The 14761-nt window shown below is 42.9% G+C and overlaps 2 protein-coding genes across 3 annotated transcripts in view; one reads left to right on the plus strand and one right to left on the minus strand.

Moving 5' to 3' along the window:
* GPR137C (G protein-coupled receptor 137C) overlaps positions 1–1831 on the minus strand; it is a 58546-nt gene extending 56715 nt beyond the window's left edge. The window contains 1 exon segment of the mRNA XM_070419617.1: positions 1308–1831. Coding sequence (XP_070275718.1) covers positions 1308–1757 — 450 coding nt within the window. The 5' untranslated portion in view covers positions 1758–1831.
* A 445-nt stretch (positions 1832–2276) lies between these two features.
* Positions 2277–14761, plus strand: part of TXNDC16 (thioredoxin domain containing 16) — a 92411-nt gene continuing 79926 nt past the window's right edge. For both annotated transcript variants that reach the window (XM_070419632.1, XM_070419640.1), the window contains exons 1-4: positions 2277–2590; positions 8602–8713; positions 9273–9578; positions 9731–9813. In XM_070419632.1, the coding sequence (XP_070275733.1) occupies positions 9416–9578; positions 9731–9813 (246 nt within the window). In that variant the 5' untranslated portion in view covers positions 2277–2590; positions 8602–8713; positions 9273–9415. The remainder of the gene's footprint in view (positions 2591–8601; positions 8714–9272; positions 9579–9730; positions 9814–14761) is intronic.

Genomic DNA, 14761 nt, shown 5'->3' on the forward strand with positions numbered 1-14761 from the left:
TTGTTACTTATTTTCAACTATTGCTTTTAGCATGCTAAAAAGCTGAAGTTAGGACTGGATTTAAAAATTATGCATTCTACTTTCTATCTACTATGAGAGAAAAGAGTTGGTTTATGTTTGCAAGAAATATAATCACTGATTCTGCATCAAATGTTTTTACTTTTGCTGATAACTAGTTAATTCTTATCACCTCCAAAGCCTTTGAGAGGATTAGCTGCATAGACCAATATTGTTCTATGTCAGTATTAAGTATATGATGTCACCTTGCTTCCTCCCCTCCTCAAGCTATTTTTTTTTTTTTTTGCAGGATGGGGAGGGGGGCTTTTTCGACAATTCTCAAAATTCTGTGGCTTAAATACCACTAGCTGACACACATGATTGACAACCTTACACTCCCAAACCTGTTTGAAATGGGTCAAATACCTAAGCTCCCCAGAACAATGCAATCCAACCAGTAATTCCCCATAAAAGAGAAAGGGGGTGTGATTAGCTTCCAGCTATTAAACAAGTTATTGCAAAAACAGTTTGGTGGTTTGTTTCTGCAATAGGCACAGATTCAGCTAGTATTTTCTCTTAATTAGCTCAAAAAAAAAAAAAAAAAAGAGAGACTAGGCTGCAAGAGGTAGGAAAAATAGCCAAAGCATGAAGCAACTGGGGCAAACATGAAGGGCTTGATGGAGGTCTTTCTATTGACCCCAGGCATTGGTGATTGATTATTAACCCTGCTGGGGAACGATCGAACGGGATTTGTGCGAGGCTCATCGAGCCACAGGAAAGGAGATGCAGGAGGGAATATAAGCTTCTAATAAAAGAAACGCAGCAACAATAGCAGAGGCACAGCTCTGCCTGGTGACGTAATGGCTGGCAGCAGGCCAGCTTCGGCAGAGCTGCTGCTACCTCAGCATCCAGCCCCTCTCGGCGCAGTCCGGCTTCGGCGGAGCTGCCGGGGGCTGCTACTTCTGGCGATGCCACCCCCCAACCTTCGAGGGCTAGAACCCCGAACAAAGGGTCGTCCTGCTGTCTTAAGTTGGGAGAACACACACTCGTACTCCCTCCGCCCCCCCCCCCCCCCAGCCCCTCCGCAACCGACTCAATCAATCAGCTGCTCAAGTTTAGGGAGAGCACACCGGCGCGCCCTCCAGGCGTGCCTCAGTTTCCCCAGGCTGGTCTCGGGTCCGCATCTCATCGCCGCCCCCCGCCCCCCCCCCCCCCGCCCCGTCCCTAGTCAGAGTTGCTCGCGGGGATTGGGGGGGGGGGGGGGCGCTCGCCCGGCCGGCCGGCCCCGCACGCCGGTCCTCCCGCCTTACCTCCGCCAGGTAGAGGTTGAGGAGACAGAGCGTGGAGAACTGGAGGCAGGAGGGGAAGCAGTAGAGCAGCCAGTGGGGGAAGAAGTGCAGGCGGGCGGGCGGCCGGAGCAGAGGCAGGGAGCCGCTCAGCGAGAAGGCGGCGGAGAAGAGGGTGGTCCTGAGCGCTGCCCACAGGAGGCAGAGGAAGAGGCAGAGGCTCTGGTAACTCAGCCGCCGCTCGCGGTACAGCAGCAGCCGCCACAGCTGCAGGTAGGCAAAGGCGAAGAGCGCGGCGTAGAGCAGGGCGTGCAGGACGCTCAGCGCCAACTGCACCGAGCCCGGCACCGCGGCGCCCGAGGCGGCCGCGACGGCGCCTTCCCCTCCGCCGCCCTGGCCCGGCGTCGAGGGCTCGCGGCCGGCCACCGGAGCGGCGGCAGCGGCGGCCACGGGACCCGGCACGGACACCCTCATGAGGGGGCTGGAGGGAGGGCGAGGGCGCGCGGGAAGGAAGGGGCCGGGTTCGGGGCTGCCGTCGAGGGGGAGAAGGATGGGTGCCTCACCCCCCCACCCACCCTAACCTCCAACCCCAGGAAGCGCCGTGACAGGACCCGGAGCCCCTCGCCGAGCAGCCGCGGCTCCCCCGACCCCGCCTCCTCTCCCCGCCCCCCCGGGGGTCTCGGCTCCTCCTGCTGCGGATCCGCTCGGCCGCTGCAAAAAACAACTCTCGGCTGGAGACAATCAGCTGAGAAACCCGAGCATTTGAGGCGCTCGCTCCGCACCTTGGGCTCGCGCCGATTGGGCCAGGCGGGCACGCCCCCAGCGCGCCGAGCTCGGACGCCCACGGGCCCCGGGACCCGTCGCTCCGGGGATCCAAGCTCTGATTGGACGCCCGCGCTCTCCGCCTTCTCCCCCTCCGCGCACTCCCCACCCACGCTGCCGATTGGCCCAGCAACTGCACGGCCCGTTCGCACCGGCGGGAGGACTCGGTGGTCGCCCGCCACCTGGGGCGGGTCTCGCTCCGCCCTCTGTGCTTCCCATTGGTTGGGGAGGTCTCACGTCGGGAGCACGAGGAGAGGGAGGAGCCTCCGGGATTGTGTGTTTTATGTGTGTGAGTGTGTGAGTGTGTTTGTGTGTGAGTGTGTGTGTTTGCCTGCCCCGCAGGCCCATTGCACTGAGCGGTGGCGGCTGTGGGCGCTGCACTCTCGCAAGTGGGCGTAGCGAGCGCGTCTGCGGGGCGAGCGGGGCGAGGACCCGCCTTCTGCCGCTCCTTCGCCGGGCGCGAGCGGGCGGCCGCGCGCAGGCAGGTAGGTGGCCGCGCGGGTCCTCCAGGCCAGGGCTCTGGGCTCTGCCTGCAGGAATGGGGGTTCACCCAGGCGGCTCTCCCCCAGCAAGGGCCGCCCCGCTGGGCTCGGGTTCGGCTTAGAAGGGGCCTCCCCGGGGTTCTGAGGAGGGGCATTTTGCTTCCTTCCTTCCCGGCGTGAGCGGCGAGGAAAACCTGAGCCCTGCAAGGGGAGCGGGAATGAAATGAGGCGAAGGGGGACCCCCGTTCTAAGTAAGGCTCTTTCCTCCCTCGGGAGCCGCCCTTAGAGAAGAGTGGTATGAGGAGGACCCAGATGGAGGACCCAGCAGTGTGAAAAGGGGGAACGTGGCCCTTTGAAACTTAGAATGTAGACAGATGCTCTGCTAGGCATAAGTTTAGGGAAAAGGCAGAAATAGAACTCTGTGTCTCATATGGATTCTAGAGAGGAAGAAGCGGAATGGTCTGTGCTCCCTAAATTCCACATGCATTCTTCAAACCTTCGTCCTGTCTGTGGTAAACCAGACGCAAAAGAAATGTTCTGTGACTGCTGTAAATGAGTGAGGAATGAATAAATCTCCCAGCGTGTATTGGCTGACACATAGCATTTCTTGACTTCTTCTTCTTTCTTTTCTTTCTTTCTTTCTTTTTTTTTTTTTTGGTGATTGCTAATAAAATGAGCAGAATAGTGTATTATGAAGAGAAAATAATTTGTATTCTTCTTAGAATGAGCGGCACTCCACAAATTCAGTATCTGAAAGGTACTGGCATATTTACTGACGCAGCCAAGACCCAGCCTTTCCTGTTTCACTATCCTTCGCTCTAATGCTTTGCCCAGGAAGAGTGTTGCTACCTTCTTTCCTAGCTAGTGATCCACAGAGAACTTTAAAGTCTGTTTTGTACCCCAGGCACTGGATGCTGGTGTGTTTTGGGTTCTATCTCTATCACCCCTTTCTCTATCTCCATCTCCATCTCCATCTCCATCTCCATCTCCATCTCCATCTCCATCTCCATCTATAGATCTATCTATTTATCTATCTAATTGATTTCAGAGAGGAAGGGAGATAGAGAGAGAGATAGAAAGAAACATCAATGATGAGAGAGAATAATTGATTGGCTGCCTCCTTCAGCCCTCTAACTGGGGACCGAGCCCACAACCCAGGCATGTGCCCAGGTGGGAATCCTACCTGGACTTCCTGGTTCATAGGTTGCGGGGTGGGGGCGGTTTTGGATTCTTTCTAGCTGTGCTGACACACTGGGATAGATGTGTGGGCCTAGCGCTGTTACGTGGTATCTCACAGGTGGCACAGTCAGCTGAGCAGTTGTGCAGTGCAGCCTACAGTTGGGTACAACTTGCTGTAAAGAAGTTCACAGGCCTAATCCGACAACGCTTTTGAGAAGGATCGCATGTTTATTGGAGTGTAAGAAATTAACCTAATGGATTCCTAGAGCATGTGGTTAGGGCCGTACAGTTCTACTTGAGAGGGGACAGTGCTCGATGGCAACAGTGAGTTAACTGATTGCAGTTATGTGCTGTAGCACATAAATTAAGCATGAATTCAGAGTTATGGGATTTGAGTCACTTGTCAAAATCAGGGGAACCTCTTGTTCTCTGGCATGGCCTGTTTTTTGTATCTTTTGTAATCAGTGAGGTGCAAATTTTAGGCCATGAATACAATTTCGCTATGAAGTTTTTTTCTTTTTCTCCTATATTATCTACTTAAAATGATACTTAACACCTGGATAGTTTTAGGTCTTTGATTGTAAGACTTTTTATTCTAGTGTCATTGCAATTCTGGATACCCTCCTCTTTAAAAAAAAAAAAATATATTTTTTTATTGATTTCAGAGAGGAAGGGAGAGGGAGAGAGAGATATACTGAGAGGGAATCATTGATTGGCTTCCTCCTACGGGGATAGAGCTAGCAACCTGTGGATACCCTCCTCTTTTCTCCTTTTTTTAGGTGTATGTGTGCTAGGGGGTGGGGATGGAGATAAAGAATTTTGCCCCAATTACCTTGAAATGGCTGTAAAGTAGAGAGATGTTGACAATGCTGACTCCTTTGGTTCTTAAATGATAAGTTGTGATGAGATCTAATCAGCATTTTATTGGAGGCTGGTTCAATGAGCAGGTTCTGTTCTACAGTAGCAGCATTAAACCTTAAGTAAGCTAATTTTTGACAAAATACTCTTACAGGAACTTTGTAAGCATTAAGTACCCCATTTGTTGCAAAATATGAAACATGTCTTTTTCCCAGAGAATGATGCCCACAGATCTTGGTATAATTTGCTTAATGTTTACAGTTGTCAATTTCCTCTTTTTGTTGAGAGGGAAAACCGTTACTTTTTTGGTTAATCGAAAGGGAAATTTAGGCTTATAAAAGGCAAATGAAACAGTGGCCTTCTAGAAAAGCTTGTTGCTAGATATTTTAAAACAAAACTTTTGTTGCCCTTAGCATTTTATTTGCAAATGTGTGAAATTGCAATAAAAGCTTCTAAACATTTACACTCAATTTCTATGTTGATCTCATTATTATAGACCAGTAACAGATAGTTCATATGCTGACACATGCTCTAGAGCAGTGGTTCCAAACTCTTTTTTGGCCATGTCTCACCTAAATGTCTCTAAAATCCTGATGCTCCCCCTATGACATATACTTATTATTCAAAAAGTAAACATTCCTGGAGGAAGCCTAAAAGGCCATTAACTTGGTCTAAACAAGCTTCCAAAGAACATGGCATCCATGAAAGAAAAAAAATAAAAGAATGAAAGGACAGTTGAAGTACTGAGGAAGAAGTCACTAAGAAATTATTTAAAAAATGATAATACAAAGTGATATGAAAAAAATAGCAAATAAAGTTTCAAAACATATAATAGAGAGCTAAAATGCATAAATATGTCACAATATATGTTTATGTACTGTATATGAGGCTCTTAGCATAAGAAATGCAAAAAATTCGCTGTTAATAACTCATTCTCGAATTGCCCCCCTTAAAAAATCAAATTGCCCCTGTGTGGGGCATGTGCCCCATGTTGGGAACCACTGTTCTAGAGCATAGTTCTCCATGGTCCTTGGCTTTGCCCTGCAAGAGGTCCCTTTCATTTTTATTATCCTTGACCACATCTGAAGTTGGCTTTGGAGGTTATGAGCTCTTCCCATGGCTGAGCAGTTTTTTTAGCTTACCGCCTGACCCCACAAAGGTGGGGACTAAAGGATTATTTTAAGGTTTGAATCACTAGTCTCTTGGATGGTGGTTCTTCTTTGAGTACTTTTCTTTTAATATTTCATTAGGCACAACCAACAGCAACTCTCACATAGTTCTCATCTTCCCGTCTTCTAGTCGCTTCTATTAAGGTATAAATACATCCATTAGCCCCCTAGATACATTCTCATAAATTCATTAGGTATGTGCCACTTCCAAATTATTGTAGTGACAATTTCATCAAATGTTTTGTTACTCCTTAATGTGGATCATTTGCTGAGCTCCTGTCTCTGATAAGTTTCCTTGAAGGGGGGGGGGGGGGGGGGGGGGTGGGTTGCGGGGGGGAAGCTTCCTTGTTGCTTGATCCCTGATCCAGTATTTTGGAGTTCTTGTTATGGCAGCATCTCACTTCTAGTTTGTATATCAATGAAGATAAATTAGATTGTTCTGCAATAATAAGTCCTAAAATCTCAGTGGCTTAAGACAACAAGGTTTATTTCTTCCTATGACACATGCTCATTGCATATCAGTTGTGGGTTCTCTTTGTTATGTTCATTCTGGGACCGATGCTGATGACAGCCACCACTTGAGCATTTTTAGTGACTGTGGCAAAAGAAAATAAAGCTGGTATATTGCACACTAGCTGTTAAAACTATTGCCTGAAAGGGACATACCACGTTTGCTCACATTTTATTGGCCAGAATAAGTCACATGGTGATCTCAAACTTTGCTAGGGGTGGGAAGTACAGGTAGGTAATAAGTGTAATCCTACGTTATACCTGCCAGGAAAACTGGAACTGTTACCCCATGCTAATGAGCTATCTCAACAAATTGACGAGGTCACATTTCTCTCAAGGTACACAGTGTACTCATCACTTTGTTCTGATTTTTTTTTTTAGTTTTTGAAGCATTAAAGTACTGTTTTCTGTTCCATTTTCTAATAACTGGAGGAAAAGTCACCAAGTACCTTCTGTATCTTTGTTTTTATTCTATTCTCACTGGATGTTCTCTTTCCCCACCACTTGCCACCCATACTTACCTTCTCTTTAGTTTAAATATATTTTTATGAGGAGATCATGTCTCTGGACAAAGGCATTTTATTCATGTGCAATGACCACTCTTTGGTGGCCCCACGGGGTAGGTTGGGCTAATATGAATAGAAGCTATAAACGATTTCCTAACACATAGGTAATTTTAAAAAAAATCAAAGTAAAGAGATGCACTGTTTAAAGAAGGTTCTGCCCTAGCCGGTTTGGCTCAGTGGATAGAGCGTAGGCCTGCCGACTGAAGAGTCCCAGGTTCGATTCTAGCCAAGGGCACATGCCTGGGTTGTGGGCTTGGTCCCCAGTAGGGGGGATGCAGGAGGCAGCTGATCAATGATTCTCTCTCATCATTGATGTTTCTATCTCTCTATCCCTCTCCCTTCCTCTCTGAAATCAAGAAAAAAATATATTTTTTAAAAAGTCCCTTTGGTGTCTTTCTCCCTCCAATGTCTTATTCCTTAAAGGCACTTACTTTCAACTTGTTTTCGGCATTGATATTCCTGCTTCTAATAAACTTGGCTTTTGGTCTTGTGAAAGATTAGTATTTGGCTCCTTTATTCCTTTTCTCGCCCTGTCTGCATGAAGCCTTACTTTCTATCTCCCATCTTCTCAACTGTGGTTGCCATAGATTTGGCTATATCATTACTCAGTATTTATTTTGTTATGACCATGTAAACTCTATTTCAAGTTGACCTGTGCAGCAGTCTCTGCTTTAAGTAATTCCTTAAATAATCAATTTATCAAAGATGGGATCAACTGCAAGGATACCTATGAGTTCTTATCTCTAAGAATATGTAAGAATAATCAGCAACATCACTAATTGTCCAAATTCACAGTACTTTGACATGTGTAATCTCATTTGTCCAATGATAGATGTGGGAAAGTATTCAAGTCTTGAATGTGCAGTTAGAACTTTTTGTGCTACAAAATACATTCTAGGTAAAAAGAATCATATGTTAACCCTAATGTCCAATTTAATGTTAAAATAATTGAATTGTAACCACAGAGACAGGAAAAATGATATTTTATACTGACTCTTTCAATTGTGCTTTCATTTAAGTATTTTACCTTTTACTTAGGTCGGAGTTATTTCATTAGTATATAATTATTCCCTTAGTCTCAGGATGCATGCATTTTCCCCACCTCCAGAATATAAAGAAAATTTTGGATGACCTATTTTAAACCATTCCCATTGATATAAAGTCACTTTAAAATATGCTGCCTTAAAATGGCTGTACTGTAGAATCAATTTTAATGTCAAGGATACCCCTTAATTAGATCATTAAAATTACTTTTTTTTAGATACTGCTCACAGTCTTCACTCCTCATTCTACTTGAGTTTTGAACTCTTGGCTCATTATTAAAAATTGATGGCAAATTCATTCACTGTTTGATATAAATTAGCTCTAATGAAAAGAATATTAGGAAGTAATCATGAGTAATTAGCTCCTTCTTTAGATATACCTACTTCTTAGGGAGAAGTGTTATATGCTTATTGATAATATTGAAAGACCAGAGTAAATATTCAATTTAGTGTAATTTTTTCCTAATTTTTTCATTCTTTTATCATTTTATTCTTTATGGAAAAATTCTACGCCTGTCCTTATGGGCAATTTTTGCTTTTTCCCCTTGTGTCCTGTTTTAAGATAGTGATCTTTTGTTTGAAAAGAAAAATTAAATTCTCACCTACACCTGTGGGTATATGTTTACCTTCTAGAATCTAGAAGTATATTTTTATATTATGCAAATTTTCCTATCTTCTTTTAAACATAGATAATATAGATTATCAATGGAAGAGTTTCCTGAAAGAAGATATTGTTTAAGAGAAATTTAAAAGTAGCAAAACAGAAGAGAATTGAAAGCAGATACAGAGGACAGCATGGAAGTAAGTACAGCATGAAAGAAGATGCGAGGAGGATATCTAGAACAAATCTGAGTTCAGAAAAGAGAAGTGATTTGAAAAGATATTTGAATTTCTAAGCTGTATAAATAAATCAAAGTCTTGAGCATTAAAAATGTGTATTAAGAAGGACTGTTAAGTAGTTAGGGGGTTTAAAGTAAAAAGAATGTAAACATAGTAGACATATATTTTGATGTCTCACTCCCATGTTAATGGTATTAAATAGCTGTTTGTGTGTTAATTGTAAATCCACTCTCGGTAGGGAAGGATAAAATGCCCAATTTAAAAATTAATTGGATGTTAGATAATAAATTTTAGAACCCTTAAAAATGACAATTAGCTTCACATACTCCAGTAACTACCTATTAAACTTAAGATACTTAGTATATTACATGTTCTTGATATCTTTTGCAAGTATCAAAAATGAATAGCATTATCAAATCACTGTCATTATATATCATCTCAGATATTTTCTAGAAAGGAATAATAAGGTATCAAAATCAAATATATAAAAATAATGCCTCATATTATTCTTTTTTTGCAGATTTTACTTCCTTTATTTATTTAACAAATTAATTCAGCAAAACTTTATTGAACACCTACTCTTGTCAGGTATTGTCTGAGGCAACAGAACAACAGCAGTGAACAAAGCAGACAGAATCTCCTGCTTACATATAACTACAGCTGATGATGTCTTTTAGTTTCGATGGATTTAGAGTTGGCATCTCTTTTATCATGATGTGTATTGTTTATAAGTCAGCAGTCAACTCTCTACCACAACTGAGTCCTCAGAAATATTTTAGTACCTTGCAAGCAGGAAAAGCCTCCTTAGCTTATTTTTGTCAAGCTGGTAAGTATTTTTTATATCCTGACTTATGTGACTTTTCTATTGCTATTTAATCAGTATGCTCAGTGGGAACTTATTGTTAGGCTTTAATTTTAAGAATTTATCTTTCCTAAGAGGTAAATCATTAAACATTCATAAAACATTTCTTATTTTAGATTCTCCAAGTACCTCTGTATTTCTTGAAGAACTGAATAAGGCTATTAAACCTCTCCAGGACTATGGAATCTCAGTTGCAAAGGTAGAAGGATATTTATGTTGATAAATTATTAGTGACAAACATTTTACATCTAAATGACTATCTAAAAATGCTTATGTAGTTTTCTGCCTTTTTTTTTTCATAAGAATAAACAAGCACAGACGTTCCAGATTATTGTATAAGTTAATAAATATACAGGAAAAAAGCTGTTTGAAACTCTTTAGCATGGCATTTAATTTAATTTTGTAAACTATTCTATTGGGACTGTGGTGTCAATTTTCAATCCTATAGTTAGACTTTGGTTTTGCCTGACAAATATATCACAATTCAGTAATTTATTAAATTTCTGTTAGCACAAATGGAGGTGTTGTAAGTGGTAGGAAGGTGTTAGACCTGTGGAGTCAGACTGGACCTGGGTTCAGCAACATCAGTACTTGAGTTGTGTTTTTTTTAATAGATATATTTTTATTGATTTCAGAGAGGAAGGGAGAGGGAGAGACAGAAACATCAATGATAAGAGAGAATCATTGATTGGCTGCCTCCTGCACGCCCCCTACTGGGGATCGAGCCCGCAACCCTGCATGTGCCCTTGAGTGGAGTCGAACCCAGGATCCTTCAGCCCCCAGGCCAATGCTCTCTCCACTGAGCCAAACCAGCTAGGGCTCAGTACTTGAGTTTTGGCCAGGAAAGAATTCAGAGAACATCTATAATAATAAAAGGTTAATATGCTAATTAGACCGGACGTCATTCCGGATGTCCTTCCTGATGAAGCTGGGGCCAGAAAGAAGCCAGCTTGGGTCCCGGGTGCTGGAGGGAAGCCGGTGCCGGCAGCTGGGGGAAGGAAGGCCTACTCTTTTTTTAAAATAGATTTTTATTGATTTCAGAAAGGGAGAGAGAGAGAGAAACATCAATGATGAGAATCATTGATTGGCTGCCTTCTGCAGAGCCCCAACTGGGGATCAAGCCCACAACCCAGGCATGTGCCCTTGACTGGAATCGAACCTGGGACCCTTCAGTCTGCAATCTGGTGCTCTAGTCACTGAGTCAAACCAGCTAGGGCAGGAAGGCCTACTCTTGCACGAATTTTCATGCATCGGGCCTCTAGTTTATTTATAAAAATCACAGAGGAAGAAGTAATTAGTAGGAGAATGGACTTAGGAAACAATTTAGAGGTAAAGGAAGGGCCCTTGGAGTGTGGGAGTGAGGAAGATAAAGGTAATATGCCTGGGGGGAAGGAAAGAGAGAGAAGGGAAAGGCAGACCAGTGTTCCTGGAGGGAGAGTGCACTGGATCCTCAGTCCAAAGGTTTTAAGGGTGGAGATTTTAGGGGAGGTCCCAGGGGAAGATTTTAATAGAATATTCAGCAGGTGTCCGGGTATGTCATTTCAGGGTCTAGGTCTCCACTGATTGTTGATTGTTCATCGCCAGGGCAGGAGGTTATTATCTAAAGCAGCTGGTCCTGAGTTCAGCCATAGTGTTGCTTATCTGGTTTTGTTGCTTTTCTGGGCCTGGAGCTGAAATACAACTGAGGCCTAAATATTATCTCTAGGAAGGAAAGGTCAGCAGGTCTAAACTGAATGACCAGTGATATGCTAGGGGAGGAAAGGTCTCTTTGGGGCCAAGGTCCACCCTACAATTGCCCTTTGCTAGGCACCTAGGACTTTCCCCACTGGTGACCTTTTGTACCTGGCCCATTGTCCTTGCTCTGCTCATGTCTGTCTAATTGCCTACCACAGAGGTACCAAAGTTGAGGTACCTGAAATATTTTTCCTTTTCTGTTTTAAGTTTTTATAATTATTTATGTTGCAGTTTCATTTATTTTTAGGAAAGTTAAAACAACCTAACTTGAAATTATATACTTACTTTTTTCTCAAAAGAATTTCAAACTTGCCATGGAATATTATGGAAAATTTCCACAAGCATCATGGATTAGATAGGTACATAAGACTTTCATTTAGTTTAAGCTTAGAATTTGTACCTTAGAAAGCTGAATGAGAAGTAACCCAGGGATTATTAAATTCTTTCAGATTAGTGCCTACCTGACTTTCTCTTGTCGATGTAAGAAATGTCCAAACCTGTGGAGAATTGTTATGAGTTTATTTAAGCCAAACTGATGACATGCCCTGAGGAGCAAGATTTCAAAAGCTCTGGCCCTAGCCACTTTGGCTCAGTGGATAGAGTATCAATTGGCCTGCAGACCTCAGGTACCCAGGTTGGATTCCGGTCAAGGGCATGTACCTGGGTTGCAGGCTCCTCCCCGGTCCGGGCCCTGGTCAGGGTATGTGCAGGAGGCAACCAATCAATGTGTTTCTCTCACATTGATGTTTCTCTCTGTCTTTCCTTCTCTCGTCCACTCTCTAAAAATCAATGGAAAATACCCTTGGGTGAGGATATATATATTCATTTTAGAGAGGAAGGGAGAGAGAGAGATAGAAACATCAATGATGAGAAAGAATCATTGATTGGCTGCCTCCTGCATGCCCCCCACTGGGGATTGAGCCGACAACCTGGGCATGTGCCCTTGACCAGAATTGAACCTGGGACCCTCTCAGTCTGCAGACCGATGTTCTATCCACTGAGTCAAACTGGCTAGGGTAAAAAAGAGAAAGATTTCAAAAGCTCTGGAGAATAAGTTTCTTTAATGCATTTGAAATTAAGGAGGGAATTTAAGGATGATTACATGGAGGTGGGAGAAAGTAAGGTGGGGATTGGATTACAGGATAGTTAATATTATGTGCTTTCAACACTTTAAAAGGAGGGTCTAAAAAGGTGGTAATATTAACACAAAGCTGTGTTAACCTTGATGCACAGAAACAAGGACAGGGCTTGCTTAAGGCAACAATCAATCTTTTACTAAAGTTATATGCCTGGGGTGTGACTACCCATCATGACCTCCCCAGTTAGGAATTTATGATCAGTTCACCTTGTGAGGTTACTTTCCATAGAATCCCTTTTTCTCCTATACTGTGCACATTTGTTCTTAGTTCATCAGCCTTCCTCCTCCAAGAGATGGCTATTGTCCCTCTTGGTCTCTGCAGCTAGTTCTTAGGGCAGAAAGGTTAACTAACCTTGGCTATAAAGAGATATTGTTCCCTCTATGCATAGAACACTTTTTACACCAGATATGTATGTTTCCATACCAAGCAATCTGACATTAATTGCCCAGAGTTAGCACAGACCCCCCCAGGGTAAGGGTTCAGTCTTGTAAGACCACCTGTCACTTCAGATGCCAATCACGAGTCGTGTGTCTCCAGTCGTGTGTTTCTGTAGGACTTGGCTGAAAATTGGGTGTTCTCACCATCCCCTCCTGAAAATGGATAATTTGCTATAATGGCTCACAGAACTCAGGGAAACACTTTACTTGCTATTGCTGGTCTATTATAAAGGCTATCTCAGGATCAGCCAAGTGGAAGAGATGCATAGGGCAAGGTCTTGAGCACAGGAGTTTCAGTCCTAGTGTAGTTTGGGGTGTGTCATTCTCCTGGGCCTTGGATGGTGTTCACCAACCTGGAAGCTCTCTAAATCCGACTGCTTAGGGTTTTATGGAGGCATCATTATGTAGGCATGACAGATTAAATCATTGGCCATTGGTGATGAACAATTTCCTGCATGGAGGATGGAAGGTGGGGCTGAAAGTTCCAACCCTCTTTTTTTAAGAAAATTAAATTTATTGGGGTGACATTGGTTAATAGGATCATATAGGTTTCAAGTGGCATTTCTATGTTACATGATGTGTATATTGTATTGTGTGCCCATTACCCAAAGTCAGATAATCTTCCATCACCATATATTTGGCCCTCTTTACCTTTACTAACTCCCCCCACCCCAACTCCCTTCTCTGTGGTATCCACTACAGCCAAGCATGTTAAACTTGCGGCCGGTAAGCCGCATCCCTCTTTCAACTACACTGAAGTTCCAGCCCTCTTAATGATGCTTTCTGGCAACCAGTCCCTATCCTTCAGTTATCTAGGGGTCCCCAGCCACCAGTCACCTCATTAGCATAAAAAAGACCCTTCATGGGGTTTTAGAAGCTCTTTTATCAGGAACTGGAGTTAAAGACCAAATTTTAGAACAAAAATGCTCCTAGCATGCCTATCACTCAAGAATTACAAGGTTTTTAGGAACTCTATGTCAGGAACCAGAGGCAGAAACCAAATATATATATATTATGTCATGGCTATATACCTTAAAAAATATTCAATTCTGTTTGTATAGAGGTCTCAACTAATGAACAGCTGATGATTACACTCTAGAATGATAATGGCTCTCATCTCTGAGGAGCTATGAATAACATTTTAAACTGAAATTTAAAAATGAAATAATAGACTAAGTATGACACTCAAAAAGGGTAATCACGCTTCTTATCTAGTAACTAGTAACTGTATGTCTAGTAACTGGAGTAGAATATTGAGGTTCATGCCCAGTGGTACCTTTATATGAACTAACATAATTTAAACTCAATTTTATAGTTGAGGTCACCAAGCTACATAGAAGGGACACTGTGGTGAATAAGAGAGACCTAGATTGAGTATCTAGCTCAGTCCCTGGCACATAAGAAGTACTCAGTAAATGTTTATGAGATTAAAATTAGCTCACTATATTTAGTCTATTGGATAAAAAGATGATTAAGACCCAGTCTATTTCTTTGGATACTTTATATTCTAAATAGGAAGGATAAAACACATTTTCAAATCATTTTAATAAATAGCAGAACCCAATTATAATAAGAGAGATACAAATAATATGCCATAGTGGTTAAAAGGAAAGAGAGCTCATATCTGATTGTTGAAATGGAAGGTCATGTATGGCATTGGGAAAGACTTCATAAAAAGTAGCATCTTGAAATTGTCTTCAAAAGTTAAGATTTCAGGAGGCAGAGGTGGATGAAGAAAACACTAATATCAATGGATTAAATGTTCCAATTAAGACCAAAATTATTAAGCTGGGTATAATAACCAAACCCAACTGATGCTATTTAGAAATACACCTTA

Source organism: Myotis yumanensis, unplaced genomic scaffold (genome assembly GCF_028538775.1).
Source record: "Myotis yumanensis isolate MYYU_CA2020_CCGP unplaced genomic scaffold, mMyoYum1.0.hap1 SCAF_1, whole genome shotgun sequence".
Classification (NCBI taxonomy): Eukaryota; Metazoa; Chordata; class Mammalia; order Chiroptera; family Vespertilionidae; genus Myotis; species Myotis yumanensis.